Source organism: Esox lucius, chromosome 8 (assembly GCF_011004845.1).
Source record: "Esox lucius isolate fEsoLuc1 chromosome 8, fEsoLuc1.pri, whole genome shotgun sequence".
Taxonomy (NCBI): Eukaryota; Metazoa; Chordata; class Actinopteri; order Esociformes; family Esocidae; genus Esox; species Esox lucius.
Window position 1 is genome coordinate 12,983,498 of NC_047576.1, and position 19,452 is coordinate 13,002,949.

At 45.3% G+C, this 19,452-nt stretch overlaps 1 protein-coding gene across 3 annotated transcripts in view; it reads right to left on the reverse strand.

Annotated features, from left to right (window-relative positions):
* Window positions 1-19,452, reverse strand: part of ssbp4 (single stranded DNA binding protein 4) — an 81,552-nt gene that overhangs the window by 8,292 nt on the left and 53,808 nt on the right. For all 3 annotated transcript variants that reach the window (XM_034293772.1, XM_034293773.1, XM_010871708.4), the window contains 5 exons: window positions 11,345-11,434; window positions 3,610-3,693; window positions 972-1,031; window positions 786-852; window positions 583-650 (listed from right to left, as the gene is read on the reverse strand). In XM_034293772.1, coding sequence (XP_034149663.1) covers window positions 583-650; window positions 786-852; window positions 972-1,031; window positions 3,610-3,693; window positions 11,345-11,434 — 369 coding nt within the window. The remainder of the gene's footprint in view (window positions 1-582; window positions 651-785; window positions 853-971; window positions 1,032-3,609; window positions 3,694-11,344; window positions 11,435-19,452) is intronic.

Here is a 19,452-nt window from a genome sequence, read left to right on the forward strand (position 1 = left end):
AGGCTTTTGCTGACATGCACCTTAATGTACCGTCCCCCTCGTTTTATGGTTAAGCAGGCCGGGTTACAAATGCACAGTGGTGGCGTAGATATTTGACCTGTCTTTGTAGATGCTTAGTCCACCTATGAAATGTCTGAATCCACTTATGACGTAAGGTGATTTGAGGATTCAAATGAAGTATTTTAAATATGTTTGTGCATGACAGCTGCTCAACGGGGTCCTTTGGCAGGACTGCAGGCAGGACACAGAACAGCTCCACTCAGAGGTGGAATTTTGTTCAACAGATGATTACATTTGTCAGGCAGATGCCACACCAGCTGCTAAATTGTTGAATGCCAAAGTACCACAGTGAGGAAGGCAGGTAGGCAGAAGGGCAGCGGGGCAAAGGGGGCCATGACACTCTAACAAACTAACTTGGTGATTGGAAACTAGACAGTGGAATTACAGTGAACAAGAGGAGCGGGCTATGTGAGGGGTCGCGTCATGGTGACCTAGAAACAAAGTCAACCGCTGAAACCAGCAGTGGAACGTGGGGGTGGAGGGCAGTATAGTTTTGTGGGAAGTGCTGGTTTCAGTCTGTACCTGTGGGCCCATTCCGCCCATCCCCCTCGGGGGGTTCATCCGCATCGGGCCGCCCATGTTTGGATGTCCTGGAAGTGGAATGACCGAGAGGAAGACTATCAGCGAGGGACAATGCTGGACCAATAATATAAAATATATGACTGAATATATATGACAGAATATATAGAACCATGAGCATATAAATGCAGGTGTTTATAGTGTACCCTGTGGTCTGGTGGGGTCCAGGCTGTTTGGCAGGAGTGGCTGGGACCCCGGAACCCCCACAGGGGGCTGGGACACCAAAGGGAAACATTGGCACAGTGGTCAACTCTCTGGAAACGGTACTCACATCATGTAATAGACTTGTCTAGTATACGTCATCTATGGGGGGAGGGGGAAGGTAACCTTACCTGATTTGGCATGCGGAGTGAGGGGCGGGGTCCACCGGGGTAACGTGGAGACATGAAAGGCTGTGGGAGGACAGAACAACATTATCCATCACGCGTTTGACTTTCAGCTGTCAGCAGGGGGAGCCGTTGTCCCAGAGAAAAATGCTCAGAGTTTGGAGGAGCTTTGTTGTCATTCTACACAAGGCAAAGGTTGTGTCTTAGTCCTGACAGTTGTCCTCAGATGGTGAAGACCAATAGAATAGAGAGGGAAGTAAAGAGGAAAAGAGAGGGTGATACAGGGAGAGGGAAAGGTGGCTGAGTGAATAGAGGATGAAAATGGTCATGGGTGGTGGATGACGTCAGCATGTTGAATGAGGGAACCGTTAGAAGGCGTATAGATGGGTGATGGATGATGTTAGCATGTTGAATGAGGGAACAGTTAGAAGGCGTATAGATGGGTGATGGATGATGTTAGCATGTTGAATGAGGGAACAGTTAGAAGGTCTATAGATGGGTGGTGGATGACGTCAGCATGTTGAATGAGGGAACAGTTAGAAGGCGTATAGATGGGTGATGGATGATGTTAGCATGTTGAATGAGGGAACAGTTAGAAGGTCTATAGATGGGTGGTGGATGATGTTAGCATGTTGAATGAGGGAAAAGCTAGAAGGCATCTAGATGGGTGGTGGATGATGTTAGCATGTTGAATGAGGGAAAAGCTACAAGGTCTATAGATGGGTGGTGGATGATGTTAGCATGTTGAATGAGGGAACAGTTAGAAGGTCTATAGATGGGTGGTGGATGATGTTAGCATGTTGAATGAGGGAACAGCTAGAAGGCATCTAGATGGGTGGTGGATGACATCAGCATGTTGAATGAGGGAACAGTTAGAAGGTCTATAGATGGGTGGTGGATGTGTACTAGAGCGTGTGCAGGAGCAAGAGGCTAGTGGACAAATACAAATTTTTGACCAATTTATGTCCATATTTCACATGTGGTCAAAAACACACACACATATGTTTTACGTGATTGAGGACCTACAATTTGTTACCATTAAAAAACTACCTAATCCTAAAACTAACCCTTACCTTAACCTCAATAACCTAACCCTTAATGCCTAAACTTAACCCTAAGTATAAGCCTAAATCTAACCCAAATTTCAACCCTAGCCGCAAACGTAACCCCAAGTCAGATAATCTTGATAAAGTGAGAAAAATAATAACCCCTTGCATGAATTTCCACATTTTACTCCATGGTTTTACTATCTCAAAAAGGAACACACACACACAGACACACACACAGACACACACACAGACACACATATACACACACGACTGAATGACTGACTGTATTGATCAGCATACCACAGAGAGCAGAAACATCTCTACATTCAACAGTGATGCAACAATACAAAACATGTCAGTGTCTTTATTGAATCAACTAATAACTCTGAAAAATATATAATCCATCAAGGAACAACAACCTAAATGTAATCAAATTACGACACAAAGCAACACAGCCAATGTTACTGACAATAACAACATAACAGACACATTATTACACTACAGATTCCATTTTAATTTGATCATCCTTGTGCAGCAGGAATTGTCCTGAACAGCAGAACATGCCAACCAAGTATATTCAAGGTAAAAAGGCTTCTACATTTTGGCATTTTCACTTCAGTGTTTCAGACTTAATTTGTCCTAGCCATGATCAACCCATACAAAAACATTCTTAATTATAATCCAAATAAAAATCCATATTTCCTCTTGCTACACATTTTTTTCCCCAGCTGTAACAAACTGGCTTAAATTAAGATATGGCATCTGTGTAAGAGATGTGTACAGGCAGGCGAAACATGACGCTATGACAACAAAGAAACAAGCTTTCAGAACCAATTAAACGCGAGCTACTAGTTTGGCATGGGGCCAGCTGGAGGACAAGTTATATAATGACCAAACCCTGGAGGGAAAAACTGCTGTTCTCCCTCCACCCCCCCCCCCCGTATCTCCCTCTCACCCCCACTGTCCTTCCCTGTCTCCTTCCCTCCCCATCCCTCTCTCCTGCCTTTGTCTTAGCCCAGTTATGGTGAGTTAGTCTGTGAGGCCTCCACAGTGTCAGGCCCTACTGCAATATTAATAGGATATTGAAGGGAGTGAGTGCTGGGCTTAGGAAGAAGAGAAAGCAGGCCCACTCTTCTCAGCCTGGCCAGATGTACCTCCACTCTACTCTACTCCACTCCTGCTCTATTCCCAACAACGGGGGCCAACACAGCTCAATTATTTATCCTATCTAAAGCGTCATGGCCACTGTCTGACTATAGCTAAGAAGTGGGTCTGTTTGTAAAGATGTCTGTCGTGGGGGTGGGAGGTGAGTTAGGAGTGATGTAGGTGGAGAAGGGGCAGTGGGTTAGTGGAGAACAGAGAGAGTCAGATGAGAGACAGAGTAAAAAGGAGAAGAAGCCTCAAGTGGACAGAGAGAGGGAGACTGGGGGAGAGAAAGAGGAAGACAAAGAAATAGAAAAAGAAAGAGAGAGGAAGCAAGCAATGAGGGAGAGAGGGCAGGACAGAATGAGTGAAATCATGGTGGGTGAGAGCAGGGTGTGTGGGTGTGAGTGGGTGTGCGTGCGTGCGTGCCTGCGTGCGTGCGTATGTCTTACCTGGCCGTGAGGTCCCATCATTGGGTTGCTGGGGTTGTGTGGGGGTGGCTGTGCGTGGGGTGACGGCTGGGAGCCGGGAGGTCCCTTTAAGAGAGAAGAGGGAGGGAGATGAGTGAAACAGTGAGGCTCGGAGGGCCATGGAGGTGACCTAGCTCTTCCATCTCGCTGTACAACCCCCACTGAAGACAGATGCAGTGCAATACACACCCTGGGTCTCATTCATCTGCTGCTGCTCTAAACACACTACACACTACACTACCCTACCCTACACAACACTACACCCTACCCTACACCCTACCCCACACTAAACACTACACAGTACCCTACCCTACACTACACCCTACACTACCCTACACACTACACCCTACACTAAACCCTACCCTACACTACACTCTACCCTACACTAAACACTGCACCCTACAGTACACTACACCCTACCCTACACTAAACACTACACCCTGCCCTACACTACACCCTACACCACACTACACCCTACACCACACTACACCCTACCCTACACCACACCCTACCCTACACTACACCCCACACTACACCCTACCCTACACTACACCCTACCCTACACTACACCCTACACCCTGCCCTACACTACACCCTACACTAAACACTACACCCTACACCACACTACACCCTACACCACACTACACCCTACACCACACTACACCCTACCCTACACCCCACACTACACCCTACACTAAACCCTACACCACACTACACCCTATACCACACTACACCCTACCCTACCCTACACCCTACCCCACACTAAACACTACACACTACACCCTACCCTAAACACTACACCCTACCCTAAACACTACACCCTACACTAAACACTACACCCTACCCTACACCACAAGGGCTAACATTTCTAATGCCGGTACTATTCCACTGCGCTCACAGAATAGTATTATCAAAATGTGTGTATCAACTTGGTTCTTCAAATACAAAACACAATTAACACAAGGCATCTCGATAACAGCATTCATTATGACCAGACACAGCCTCTGTTGGTGTTTACTATGCACTTACGTATTATATTCTCTGCACAGTTTATATCTAACCTCAGATAACCAACCAGCTCCAGGCTAGGGCCTGTTCACACTCAAACACTCACTGTGTAAACTGAGTCACACAGAGAGACCACACACGTTCACAGCTATGGGCTATCAGATTATCAGTTGCTCAGTCAGGGCCTCCATGAGGCCTAAAGCTGTCAGGCAACCATGCGGCCGCAGGAGCACCAACGCAGCCACACGGGCATGCACCTTCAGAATTACCCGTCTCCTAACTGTCCTTTCAAACAGACACACCAAGCACCTGTATGAGTTCCAACCCCACATCCACACTCACTGCAGTCCCCATTTCACCTGACCGTCCGTCCACGGGAGAATACACCCGTCTCTCCGCATGCGTTTGCAGTCCTCTGCACCTGGCCACCAGACAGTTCTTCTCTTTAACACATCTTACTAGAATATCTGACCTGACGGACAAAAACTAATTCCCAGCAAATGAAAGAAGCTCTCTTGAGTTCAGACAGACCAGGCAGCTATAGCCTGCGGATTGCAGCAGCCTCTCCCCTTGTCATCCTCACCCACCCTGAGAAGTCCTGGCACTGGGGGAAGGGGGTATGCCGACAGAGAGAGGGGAGCTGGGCAAACGGGTGGGCACTGCTGGAGCAGAATAAACAATGGAATGAAAGCAGAAGCCTCTCCATGTGAGGGCCATGAGGACAAGGCCAAGCTGCGGACACGGCTGTCAACACAGGCAGCACTGTTCTGATCTATTAACAAATATGCAAATCCACATAACGTGCTGCCTAATCAAATGAATTGCATTGGGACTTCGGAATCATTTGGCTGCATTTACATATAGGCAGCTAAATTAATATGTATATATTTTTAATAATTAATCATTTCACTGATCTGATCAGCTCTGAAAATGTCTGCACGTGATCTGATTGGATGAGATGTCAAAAATCCAATTAGCACAGAAATAATTATAAGAATTGGGCTGCCTGTTAAAACACAGCCAAAGTATTGTTGACAAAGCAGCCTTGTGCTTTCATTAAAAATCCCCCCCCCCCAAAAAAGGATAAATTATATATAATTTCAACAGTAGCAAAAGTGCCACCAGCTATGAAGCTATGGAACTGACATGACAGGTATCATAGAAATGAAGGTGTCGTGGTCATGACATGCACGTGACAGTGGCATTGCATCTATGACTGAGCAGAGGTCAGAAGTAGCTAGCAGAGACCGGGGGGGGGGGGGGGTGGTTAACAGCAGATGTACTAGCTCGGCTCTCAGCAGGTTTAGAGCGGAAGCCTAGCGCGGTGATGCCGCTTGTCCGTCAGTCCCGGGAGTCATTATTGTTGTGGAGCTTGTTCTAGCGGTGTGTCTAACAAGTCACCCCTGCAGAGCCTGGCAACACTAACCCAGCTGCTGCAGCCTGCAAACCCCTGTTCCTCCTCTACCGCCTGCCCCTCCATAATGAAGCTCCTCCACTGCTCTGGCCTCCCTCTGCCTCAACACAATTATGACTGAATAGAGAAGCAGAAGGCGTTCATGAGGTTTGCTGTCCCTCCGACGTGTGCCTGCAGGAAGGGAAAGGGACTGGGCCAATCCGCGTCTGGGAAACAATGGGCCGGACTGTGTGTGGGTGTCTGTGCAAGCTGGTATACGTTTGTGAGAAAGTGTGTGTGAGACAGGGAGGAGGAAAAGGGAGGAGGGGGGCCGGGCGTTAAATGAAGCAATTAATAAAATCATTTTCTACCCAGCTAAGGAGATAACAGCTTGGCACCGTACCACAAACCCATCAACAAAAGCCCCCCGACATGCTCTCAGACTCCCCTTCCCCAGATCGGCTTTAGGAGGAACACAACACAACGTCGCTGCTGCTGTCCCTGAAGGGCCAGTAACACTGAACACAAAACAGAGCGGATGGCTGTACGGAGCAACTGAGCCAGTCGTGTGTGCGCGTGTACGTCTGTGTGTGTGTGTGTTTGTATATATATATACACACACAGAGTACGGCTCCTCCGCCACAAGAGGGCAGCGTGGAACTACAATAGACAGGCTGAACACAAAGCCAAACTGAAACACAACAAATAAAAGCCTGGACGAACACCACCACAATGCACACTCATTGTCATTCCTTTCTTAACATTCCAGCAGCAGAAGCTCTACAGGCTCATCGTATGGCACAGCACCATGTCGGCTCACTGAGGAGACCACTAAATAGTACCCTGACAGTTGTTTACCATGTCACAAACACGTTGTGTCTTTGAGTCCTGCCTCTGTGGTGAGGAATGTCAGTCTTCGTTTCAGTGGCAAACGTGGAATAAGTTCAGCAATGGTGGAACAGAAAGGAGGCATGAGAATCAAGAGCACCAAGTCATTGTGATTAGAATCCAAATAAAGTTTAGTTGAAGCAGTCATACAAAACACTATTTCCAGACTGGGCTACAGGCAAACGCTTGGCAGAGAGAACAACAAGACCGGTAAATGGCGAGAGAAAGGTTGGTCCAGGAATGGAGAGAGACAAAGAAAAAGGCTTGGCCCAGGAATACCTACATTCCTTCTCCAGTAGTCTTACTCGCTCATCAGTACACATTCTCAAACTTTGACCCGAGAGATCAAGCAATCTCCAAACATAATAGGTGGTGAATCAACTCTGCAGAGTTCAGCACCTGATTGTCTAGAACAGAGTAGCTACAATACCAAAGCTGGACATTAGTCCAACTATCAGTACCTCAGCTCTGAAACATGAATAAACCAACTCATTCCTGTAACAGTGCCATATAGACCAGTTCTGTTCCATTTATGACCACTTATTTAAATGAACAGCTGAACGCATTGATTACGCATGTGTTTTTCTGTTGCTCATTAAGAAAAACGTGAAATCTATCTTGGAGATTTGGTTCAAAGTGGCAGTAGCTGATGTTTGTCCCCAGTGAGACCATGTAAAAAATGTCAATGCAACTTTGTCTAAGTAAACAGAATTATTCTACGATAACTCCAGAAATCCATAATAAATGTGGACATTTTTGCAGAGATTTTAGTCACACAGTTTTAAGTCAGAGCTTGGACTCTGCCAAAATCCAAACCCTAACTGAGTACATTGTGATGCAGATTAAATCACAATCTTCGATCACATTTTCGAAAAAGTTATTTAAATGAGGTTAACCATGAAGACTAAGGACTACGGGAACAAGGACTGACAGTGTGTTTTGCGTTCCTTACTGGGCTGCCAGCATTTCAGCATCTCCTCCTGGTGTCTCGGCGCGCTGGGCCTGCCCTCCCCAGAGGGGCTGTTGCAGTGGCGTTTTGGCGTGAGGATTATTAAGCGGGCCGACCCCTGCTACACCAGGGAGAACTGCAGATCTGGGCCTGATGCCAACATGCAGGCTTTGTGGTCCTCCTTCCTCAAACTCCCTCCCTCCTCCCTTCTCCTTCACTGCAGGAGCCTGATGCGAGTTCTGGCCTGCAAGGTACAGATTAGGGGAGTCTGGGGGCCCCTTCTAACCCTGGCCAGTCCTCTCTGTCTGGGCTGGGCTGCTACCACAGCAGTGCTGGGGTCACCTATGTTAATTACCCCTCTCCTCTACATCTGGGAGAGATGCTAGAACACACTCGCTACTGACGTGGGTTTACACACACTCACACACACACACACACTTTGTGTCACACACCCTGGCATGCACATACGAAAACATTCTCTCATTTCTCCTCTAACTTAAATCTTTTCCATGTTTTTCGTTCCCAAAAACAGATCAGAAGACACAAAAGCCGGATGTGGAAGTGGAATTATGGGTAATGGTGAAAAAAGAAACTAGCTTGAATAGCAGAGGCAGAAGTGACATTGTCTGAGGTATGTGTGTGTGTGTGTGTGTGTGTGCTTAAGATTGAAAGAGAGTGAAGGAAATATGGTGAGTAAATCAGAAAGAAAAGCTAGCAGGTACATGAAGAGGGGACATTCGTAGAGAGAAGACAGCACCTGTCCACAACTGTCAAGTGTTGAGCATTTTCAGCTGGATCTCTTAAAACACACCACCTGGTGGAGAAGCCTCTAGTGAGGGCTCAGCCTGGGCAGTCAATACAGAAGTACAAACAAAAGCAACACATGATTAGCACAATCTTACTGTGCATAGACAACCACAGCAACAGACTGAATTCGTGGGAGCGGCAGTTCGTCAGAGCTCTCTCCCTGTGTCTGTGTGTGTGTGTGTGTGTGTGTGTCTGTCTGTCTGTCTGTCTGTAGTACACCATTGTAAAACGATGCCATGGGAATAACTGGTGTCATCTTTCCTCTATACTATACTACACACTTAACCACAGCATTGTTCCAGCCTCAGTGTCCACTTGCTGGGGGAATTTGATAGCACACACAGGGAGCTCTGGGGGGAGAAGTCAGTGTGTGTGTGTGTGTGTGTTGCAGGCTTTTGTTTCACACTCCCATCCTCTCTCTTTTGCCTGACTGGCCGCTGAGGAGGGAGGGATTGCTGCAGTGGAGAACACTGGAGCGAGACTTCCTCTCTCAATCCCTCCCTCCCTCTACTTGTCCCTCTGTACTTCTCTCTCTCTCTCTCCCTTTACTCTGCTCCTTCTCCATCCATCCACCCTGCCCCCCACGCCCACCCCCCACCTCTCAGCACCTCCCTTGCACACAGCAGACTATTTATGGAAAGCAATGTCACTCACGCAACACCATCAGATATCTCTGCTCTGATCACTCCTCATACATCATTAACATTCCCTACGACCCCAACACACACACACACATACACACACACACACACACAAACATACACACACACACACACACACAAACATACACACATACACACACACACAAACATACACACATACACACACACACACACACACACAGCCAAGTCTGCATAAACCCCACACATAAGACACCTAAACAACCTGGAAACTATATTTACAGTAGCTTCATGACGTTATTGGATCAATATAATTTTTGGGGGATATGTTTTAGATATGGTGTGTCTCTCTACACAATTAAGAGAGCATGTAAACCCCAATCATCAGGTTGACCTCTCTAGCCTCCCAGACAACTATCAGTGAGCAGTGATGACAGGAGGAATTAGCAGAGCAACACAACCCAGAGAAAAATCTCCTTCACAACCCAACCTCCCTGTTACTAGCCAGTCAGACCTAGGTCTAATGCTACTGATATATGGTGTGGATACAAACACAAATAGGGAAGCCGGGAGGAAAAAATTGATTTAGCGAATAGTCAGCTAGTACAGCTAGGCCAACAATACAAGGTAGTCACCATTATCTGTGTATCAATGCACTGGCACAACGCAGATAGAATATATAATGTCACATATAGATCACATTTATAATGCCTGGAAAGGCATTGCAAAGATGGTGACATAACTGGAAACTAGCTATTAAGGTAAACATCTTGCTTAGCTTGTTAAACTCAACAGTAAACGCAACAGCGAAGACATGCGGTGCCTACATGAAGAGCAGGTTCTCGAAAATCAGTCGGTAGATCGGCAGAGAAGTGACTTTTAAACAGTTGCTGTGTAAAGCAGCAGCTGACAAGATTCGCGGCGCCCAACAAAGTCAGTAGGCTTTGTAAAAACTGTGTTTGCTAGCAGCTACTAACTTAGCAATTGTAGCTAGCTAGCTTTTGTGGAAGATATTTATCTTTGTGTGTGCAGCATTGATTAGCAGAATCCCTTCATATAAAGTAGTAGTTTGTGACATGGCCTGATTCCAGAATTCTGACAAAAAAATTCCAGTATTTACAGATTTAATGTTATACATTTTGGTAATTTAAGGCTGTTGACCTTAATGGTCCCAAAGATGGCTCCACAACGCTGGGATACGTCAACATATAGAACGTGCTAAACTCCTCACACCTGTCAGAATTCCTGTCAAAAGCATTGGCTAGCGAAAATGTTCATACCAACAAGAATGGGATAAATATTTCTCTACATAAAAAAGTTTAACCATATTAACATTCTCAAATTCTTTTTTAGGAAAAACATTTATAAAATCCCATTCATAGCAACTCTGAATGCCGGCAATTTGACAACGCTGTGAATCACACTTTTCTTACTCTATATGAATGGTACCCAAAAGGAATGAGGACAACCAAGCTGATAGATTTTTTTTTGGCATCAACTGATGATTACGGTAAAGTGGTGGCTCCAGCTTAGTATGAATGGAGTAGTAATCTTACTGCAGATTTCTTTTTTACGCACTTCTCTCCAACGTGCACAGGACGTTCACTGGGGTGAACCAATCACAACGTTTTGCAGAGGTGATGCACATTTGCATATAGCCTGCTGACATTCCCAGACAGGGAAACCTTAAAATCAAACTGTATGTTGTTAGCTGTTTGGTTTGTGATTGTTTCTTTTGATTGTTCCTTGTAAACTTTGGGCTCTTGAAAATGTTGATACATTTTCCTCATGTTTGCATAGCAGGCGAGCTATTTCCGTTAATAGTAAGTACCAAAGAATAAAATATTAAATGCTATTAGCATATACACATTACTGAGTTATTTTTACAAAGAGACACAGAGACAGATGCACAGAGACAGGCAGACAAAGAGAGAGATCCACACACACACAGGGGTAGAGAGATCTGGAGATGGATTAGGTAAACCACAGAATCAAACACGGGAAGAGAGGGACAGGATTAGTGTGTAAGGACAACAGGAGGAGAGGTCTTACTTGAAAGAAGCCCGGGGGCATGGGTCCGCCAGGCATGCCATCGTTTGGAGGCATGTTACCCATCACTGGACTTGGGGCAGCGGCTGCACTCTAAGAAACACAAAGACAACACACTTATTTTGCTGAAACAAATACACGCACGCACATACTCATCTCAGCCACACAGACACACTACTCAAAACATTAGTCAAGACACATGATTGTCTGGGGGACTATTGACTAGATTCCTAGTCAATGGCTACATTAAAGGCCATACTAAAAAGACAAGCATCTGCCGGTCTCTTTCTAAATCTGTAAACATTTATGCTGATTGAGAAGATGTAATAAAAATGGGCTTGATAGATGGAGTTTGGAGCAGATTGGGCAGTGGCTGGATCTGTTGAGTGTTACCCAGGCTGTCTATTCACCAGCAAGCACCCAGTAAAGGGGATTACACAGCCGCTATGGCGCTTTTCCACTGCATGGTACCGGCTCGCCTCGACCCCCTCGTCTCTACCCGCTTTGATTGCTTTTCCACTGCATGGTACCGGCTCGACTCGGTTCGCCTTTTTTGCTTTTCCACTGGCCAACAGTTGGGATAGTACCTGGTACCAGATACTTTTTTTAGTACCTGCTTCGTCGAGGTTCCAAGCGAGCTGAGGCCATACCAAGAGTGACGTGGTAACACAGAAGACTTCTGATTGGGCAAGAGTGACTCAAAACATGCAGCAAAGCAAAACAAGCAGTCCTTGCATTGACATGGGTTAATTTCAATGCCAGTGCATAGGACCAGACTAATTTAAGCCATCGTATTTCCCCAAAACTCCTATTGATTTGGACCTACTAGCATTGAAATCAACTCGTTATCCCGGTGAGAGACCCACAAATATGCGCTTTTTTTGTGGCCTACAAAAGGACCTTGTCTTTTTCCTCAAGGGTATTTCTATAGGCTACCTGGCATATACTGCACTGGTCAGAATAGTAATGTCAAGCCAAACAGAAGCAGCCTACCAATCTTCCTAACTATTTTTGCAGTCGGCAATGTATTAAGACCAAAGTTACTGCTCACGCGTGCTTCCTTGCTACTACTGGTATAAACGCTGCCTTGTTTACAGTAGGCTACTCTTGAGTCAGAGTCAATGTTTTGGTGTTGAGTTGTAAGTGTATACACTTAAAGTTAACAGAACATTGCAGTTACGTCATCTTTTATACTGTAGGGCGAAAATTCTATTCTACATTTTCACAGTTTTTCAAACCGGGTCTGTGACCATGTTATCCAGATTTAGTTTAATTTTGATTTGCCACTTTACGTTCAAAGCTTGTCAATTTAAAAGAAATGTTACAGAGTTCATTCAATGGATCTTTCTGTTCACTGCAGGGTTTATGTTAGCCAGCAAATGCTGGCTTTTCGCCGATATCTGATGTACGATATCTTCATTAATGTTCCAGTGTGTGTCGCGTTGGAGGAGGCGCTACGACAGTTTTCCAGTGATACAGGGTACTATCTGCAGTGGAAAACCAACCGAGGCGAGCCGTGTAGAGCCGATTTGAGCTGGTACCATGCAGTGGAAAAGCTCCCAAAGCAGCTAGAGACGAGTAGAGTCGAGCCGGCACCATGCAGTGGAAAAGCTCCCAAAGCAGCTAGAGACGAGTAGAGTCGAGCCGGTACCATGCAGTGGAAAAGCTCCCAAAGCAGCTAGAGGCGAGAAGAGTCGAGCCGGTACCATGCAGTGGAAAAGCACCACTAGAGACCACTCCTATCCACGCTCTTCTCCTTTCTCCTCCCTCCCCCACTGTAACGAGATCCTCCCCCGGCCAGTCTCAGTACAAACAGCCCCTCCATCCCAGACTCCGTTGGCTACCAGGACCTGGGGCCACAGGGCAGGGCATACACGCTCCCCCTGGGGTTATGGTGTGAAGCAGTGAGTCCTGAAGGCACCGTCAGGGGCTTACAGAGAGCTGGACAAACCCACACGGGCACAAAAGATCATTCAAAATCCAATTTTCCCTAACTTTAACTCTCACCCCACCCCTTATTCTAACCCTCACCCCATCCCTAATTCTAACATTAACCCCAATTCCAAATTATACCCTAAACCTAAAAAAAATAAAAATACTTATGGGAACCAGCAAAATGTCCCCAAGACGCTGTATTGTCCTTGTTTTATTATCCTCATAGGGATTTCTGGTCTGCATGAGTAAAACAAAGACACACACACACACACACACGCGTGCGCGCACTTCTTCCTCTGTGTATAAAAAAGGCTTGTAATGTGAGTGCAAGATAACAGTAGTGAAAAGGTGTTTTCATTACATACTGTTGAACCAGGTGCCAGAGAACACAGGCTAAATACTTACTGCTTTATTCAACAAAGAAAATATATTGACTGTAGAAGTGGTGGACTATAAATACCTCAGCGGCTCCAAACCTTCCCTATCTGGGAGAGGACCAAGTGCTAACCATTTAGTTACTGCCAGCAAACTATGTACGGGGGGCTGCAGTGTGAGTACTTGGTCAGGGAGAGAGGGAGAGATTGGAGTAAAGGAGGGGCGTAAGAAGGAAAGGAGCGAAGAGGGGGGAGAGATTGGAGTAAGGGAGGGGCGTAAGGAGGAGAGGAGTGAAAAGAGAGGAGTGAGTGGTAGAGCAGAGTCCACACAGAAGGGAGAGGAGAGGTGAGGAGATGTGGTTAACTGGGTTTGTCAGCACGTATTTACTCAATGGCAGCTGTTAGTCCAGTCCAGTCCAGTGGAGCCATCAGGATGGCTGATTGGCCTTGCATGCCATTTACACACTACTATCATCGTGTTAAGGCTAGAGAGCCATCTGAAACTGACACAGCAGCACCCTGCACCCAGGCAGGGCCAGTGGAAGACTCATAGAAAAACTGAATGGAGGAACAAGGAATTTCTCTGGTCACCACAGGTTAACTACTGTAGAGTCCACTTTCAGTAATTTGACAAAACAGTGGATAGAGTATACTAAGAGACACTATCCACACACACGCACAAGTGAGTGTCTGAACAGAGAAAACAGGGAAGCCCATCTTTAGATTTATTCCATGGACTAGACATCATTAGAAAAAATTACTAGAACTTAGGGTTTACTAGTAACTACTCCAAATATCTTATGACTATTTCCATGTTACTAGTAAAAGCTGATACTGGTATATATGAAAAGCGAAAGTTACTTACATCACTAGTCGCTATTCTATTTTTACTAGTACCTTTTGTTGATACTAGTACTTATTACAAACTACCAGTCAGTACTGTAATTGTTACTAGTCAAGTTATAATTCAGTCAAATCAACATTAAGACTACAAGTAACTTTTTACTAGTTAGAAATACCTCTAATAATTACAAGTAACAAAGAAGACTTTTCATACCTACAACATATGCTAATATTCTGCTAAATATTCAAGACAATAAAGCATGTCTACTGCATGACCGCACAAAGGCAAAATGGCAGATGTTGTTGAACAAATTCAACAAAATTGCAGCTTGCAATTCAAACAACGCCTTTCAGGGCAGGCAAGTTGCCGACTATAAATATGTCACAGGTGAATTTATAAAGACGTTTATGTGAGTGATGCCCATGCGATTTCTTGCTCTGCTAAAGCACTTTATGCATTTGCTTAATTAGAATTTTTCTCTAAAATTATTCTGACAATTAGTTGTTCAGTTCTATTACAGAATTGTGAATAGTAGTTAATATATTAACTATTTAGCTCTTACTATTTTTTTTAGTTTTGTTAATTTTATTATACAATCAATAATTCTCACTGGCAATGACTAATTTTGAAAAAAACAAGAAAAGGAACCAGGCAATCTTAGTTCAGCCAGCCCGCAATTAGAAGGGATGAATGTTGTTGCCCTCATTGGATTCACACCAGGGTCTCCCGTGTGAGGGGCTGAGTCTTTAACCACTATGCCACAAAGCTATACTTATGCCACGTGTCGGTACAGCGTCTTGACACTAGATCATTTTGTCACGCATTAACATCACGCCAAGTTTGAATATTTAGCCAGACACCATTAAGCATAGTGTTAAACTGACTAACGTTTCTTATTAAGTTTACTTCCACCACAAATAGCATCTATGAACTGTATGTCTTTTGCCACTGGCCATTTTAACAGCTTATTTACCAGTTACTGGTATCTACTAACATCCTAGGAATAATCATAAGAATTGAGCAATTGCTAGCGAGACTAAAGATTTACTTTGCACTGCCAAAGCTATTTCATTTCATAGCACAACAACGCTTGTCTTTCTTTCATTTGTGAATGACATTGATACAATAACTATCAATATAGGTGACGATAACTGACTTTCTCTGCAAGTGAAAAGACAAGAGAATCGTGGAATCCTCTTTTACTCTTATCTATACTGTAGCACAGTATACGCTATATTTACATTTTAATAGATGTATCATTACAATGACAGCATAAAGTCATCACATCCAAATTTTGTCATTTAGCTAATGCTCTTCTCCAGAGTGACTTACATACATTGTTGATTGCATAGTCCTAAATCCATAGGCCAATCCACAGTAACATTTCAACCAGATCTGTTGCCAGAGAAATTAATGGTAATTTCTTGGCCATAACCTGCATCCAACATTATTTTAGAGAAATTTGGCGGTATATGCTACTGACCTGACAATCACAGACCCCCTGTAACAATGCCAGCCCAGTAACCTCCACATCTGGCTTCCCCTGAGGGTGGTCTCAGACCAACAACCCAAAGGGCTCATGAAACTCTGAGAAACTGTATCAGGGAAGCTTGTCATCCTCACCAGGGTTTTGATCTGACTGAAGTTCATTGTCGTAACCAACTTCAGTGGGCAAAAGCTCACTTTCGACGTTTTAACTAACAGGCAGAGGCAGGAAGCATTATGTCAACACTTTGAAAACGTCTGTGGTAGTTCTGTCATGAGGAGACATAAGGTAGGGACAACGAACAAAACTGAACTGTATCGATGGCAATTTGAATGCCCAGAGATGCAGTAATAATAATATGATACCTATTGTCTGAATCTAAAATGTTTGTTATTGCAATAACCTGCTTGTTATTGCAAATAATCTGACTGCAACTCACTTTATAAAGCATGCAGACATGGTCAAGAGTTGTTGTTTCACCAAACATTAGGATGGAGAAAACACGTGATCTAAGCACGACTTGGGGGTGGCATAATTGTTGGTGCCTGATGTGGTGGTTCCAGCATCTCATAAATAGCTGTCCTGGGATTTTCTAGACTCTTGAGTTTTGCAGAAAATGTTTTGACAAAGAAAACCATCCATTGAGCGTCAGTTCCGTTGGTGAAAAAACACCTCATTATAATGCCGTATCGATTTAAAGTCTTATCATAGTCCAAAATGCACAGCAGTGTTCTAGAATACTGAGCCATTGGTTTTCATAACTTTTTGAATTCTAAGCTAAGCTCAAGCTGTCAACACATAAAATAGAGGATGTGTATCAGAGTTGCGTTTGTTTGGGAAATATGGGGAGGCGTGTGTTTAAGCTGTGGCCCGGATAGGGTGGTCTCAGATACATGTAGCAATGTTACAATTGGACCCTAGATTCTGTTTCTGTAAACTGTCTCTCTGTGACTGCGGGCTATGACTCTGCGGGCTATGACTCTGCGGGCTATGACTCTGCGGGCTATGACTCTGCGGGCTATGACTCTGCGGGCTATGACTGTGTTGATATGTAGTCAATCATTAACATTTAATATCTTAATTCTGATTAGGATCCATTTTTGATGAAATACCCTTTTTAACAAATATTGGGGTATTGACCAGGGAAAATCTACTAACTATAAAACTATCACTAGTTAAATTAAAATACTGACCTGTAAGAATTAAATTGGAAAATGGGAAACCAGTACAAAAAGCAAATATTTGAGAATAAATAGTAATAACAAATTAACTTGTACTATTAACAATTGCATTTGTTTTTAACTTATTAGTAACAAACTGGTTACTTTTACAGTACTATGATCAGTCAGTTCCAGGGAATGGATGTTAAAATGTTTTGCCCTACATCATCTGCAGTGTGATCCGAGGCATTCTGACCGCAGGCGGCCGCTTGGTCAGTAGTATCTGACATGGACTGCTCAGGGGGGGAGGAAGAGAGGGAGAGGGGAGGAGAGGATGGGGGACTGTTTCTGAAGCACAGAGCCAGCCAGTCAGTCTCCACTGTACTCTCAGGTAAAGCAGCAAAAGGCCTGTTCTCCTTGTTGCCATGACAACCCCGACCTCAGCTCTCGCTCTCCAGTGCCCATTAAAACCCCCAGGCCGTCAATCATCAGCCTGGCCAGGGAGAGAGAGGGGAAGAAAGAGAGAGCAAGAGAGAGAGAAGAGAAGAGAGATAAATGAGAAGAGACATGAGTAAGAGAGGGGGAGAGAGAGAGAGAGAGAGAGAGAGAGAGAGAAAAGAGAGAAGAGACAAGTGAGAAAGAGAGAGAGAGAAAGGAGAAAACAGAGAAGAGATAGAGAAAAGAAAAGAGAAAAGAGGAAGTGAGATAGAGAAATGGAGATGGAGTTTAAAGGAGCCTGTGGCTTTTGATAGCTGGCCTGTTTGCCACCGCTATCTCCCTCTCTCTCATGCACACAAACACACACACACACAGATACACAATACCCCCACAGTACTTAACCCTTCACAGCCCACTGTCTGCTCCTTCCTCTCTGCTCTGTATTTCTGCAGCAGCACTGCGCCCTGCTTACACTCCATTCTATCCATAAATAATACAGTTTATGTTCCCTTCCAGTGGGTTTGTATTCATTTCTCCCCCTAAGAAGAACACACAACCAAGCCAAAACCATTGATTGTTCTGTGAGCACTCTGAAGTAATTAGCTACCGCTGTTTTAATTATCAGTATCCATCCTGCTGCCTAGCTGGACATGAGACAGTGAGCGAGTGCTGCAATCTGCCCCATTGATCTGGACCTGGGTTCCAGGGGGTAATGGATCCAGTCTTATCTGTTCCGAGACAAGCAGGGCAACACAGAATGAGATCACCTGCTGGCCACAACACACACACACACAGTCCCGACTCCTGCAGACGAACTGCTCTGCAAACAGTCCAGAGAGGATCTAGCCACTGACTCCACTAAGCCCACATTACTCACCAGGACTGCAGCTCGTCTTTTTCTGCAACGGGGACAAGAAATATGAATATCAGAGAGGAGCAGCACACTGGCTGAGTTCATTAATGCTAAGACTAAGTAATCCTGGCTGCTGAGGTTTTTTGGGGACAGGAGGCTTTAGACGAATATAATCTGGGGCTGATGAGCAGGTGTGAGTGGCTCCAGACAGGTTGGAATGAAACTATTTCAGTGTGTGTCGTGTTTGTGAGACTGTAGTGGCAGCCTGTAGAGCGGCGAGGAGCTGGCAGACAAAACGGTTTGGCCGGTTGGCTTGGGTTAGGGCTGGAAGGCCCCGGTCCATCTCCGCCACCAACCGCTGCATTCCTCGCCACGCGACTGCGGCCTGTCACCACCACCCCCACCCCACCTCCCCCCACTTTTCTCTCCTCTCCTCAGACCCTGCTTCAACTGCTCCAATAATTCTGTCACTGAAGTCAACTCTATAAAGATTAGGTGGAGAGTCTGGAATGTGTAATCAGTGCTTCTGGTTGACAGATGCACCCTTTAATCAATGGAAAAGAGAGCAGTGAGTGTGGTGCCGAACCTCAGGAACCTGGCTCTCCCAACATGAATACACGGGAGAGCCCTGCATGACAACGGGAGAGGAGCTCGGCACACGGCTTCACCTCCTCCCACTGTTACGACAGCTGTCGTGTCAATCAGGTCAATTAATTACCAGCAAACAAATCCGCCAGGGAGGGAATAAGGAAGCCCCTCCCTTCTGCACCATAACCAACACTCTCCCCAGATGCCTTCCAACCACCCTCACCTCTGCAGCCTCCCAGACCAGGGCCTCTGGAGCCTCTGGCAGCCCTGGGAGCTGTTAGCCGAGAGAGAGGCCTCCTCGGCTGGGTGACTGTCTACGCAGCACCCATCCAGCTCCGGGGGAACCAGCCGTGTCACTGGCTGCTCAGCGGTCTCCTCATCACCGACATAATACCTGCCTGAGACCTGTGCTGAAAGCAGACAAACGCACACT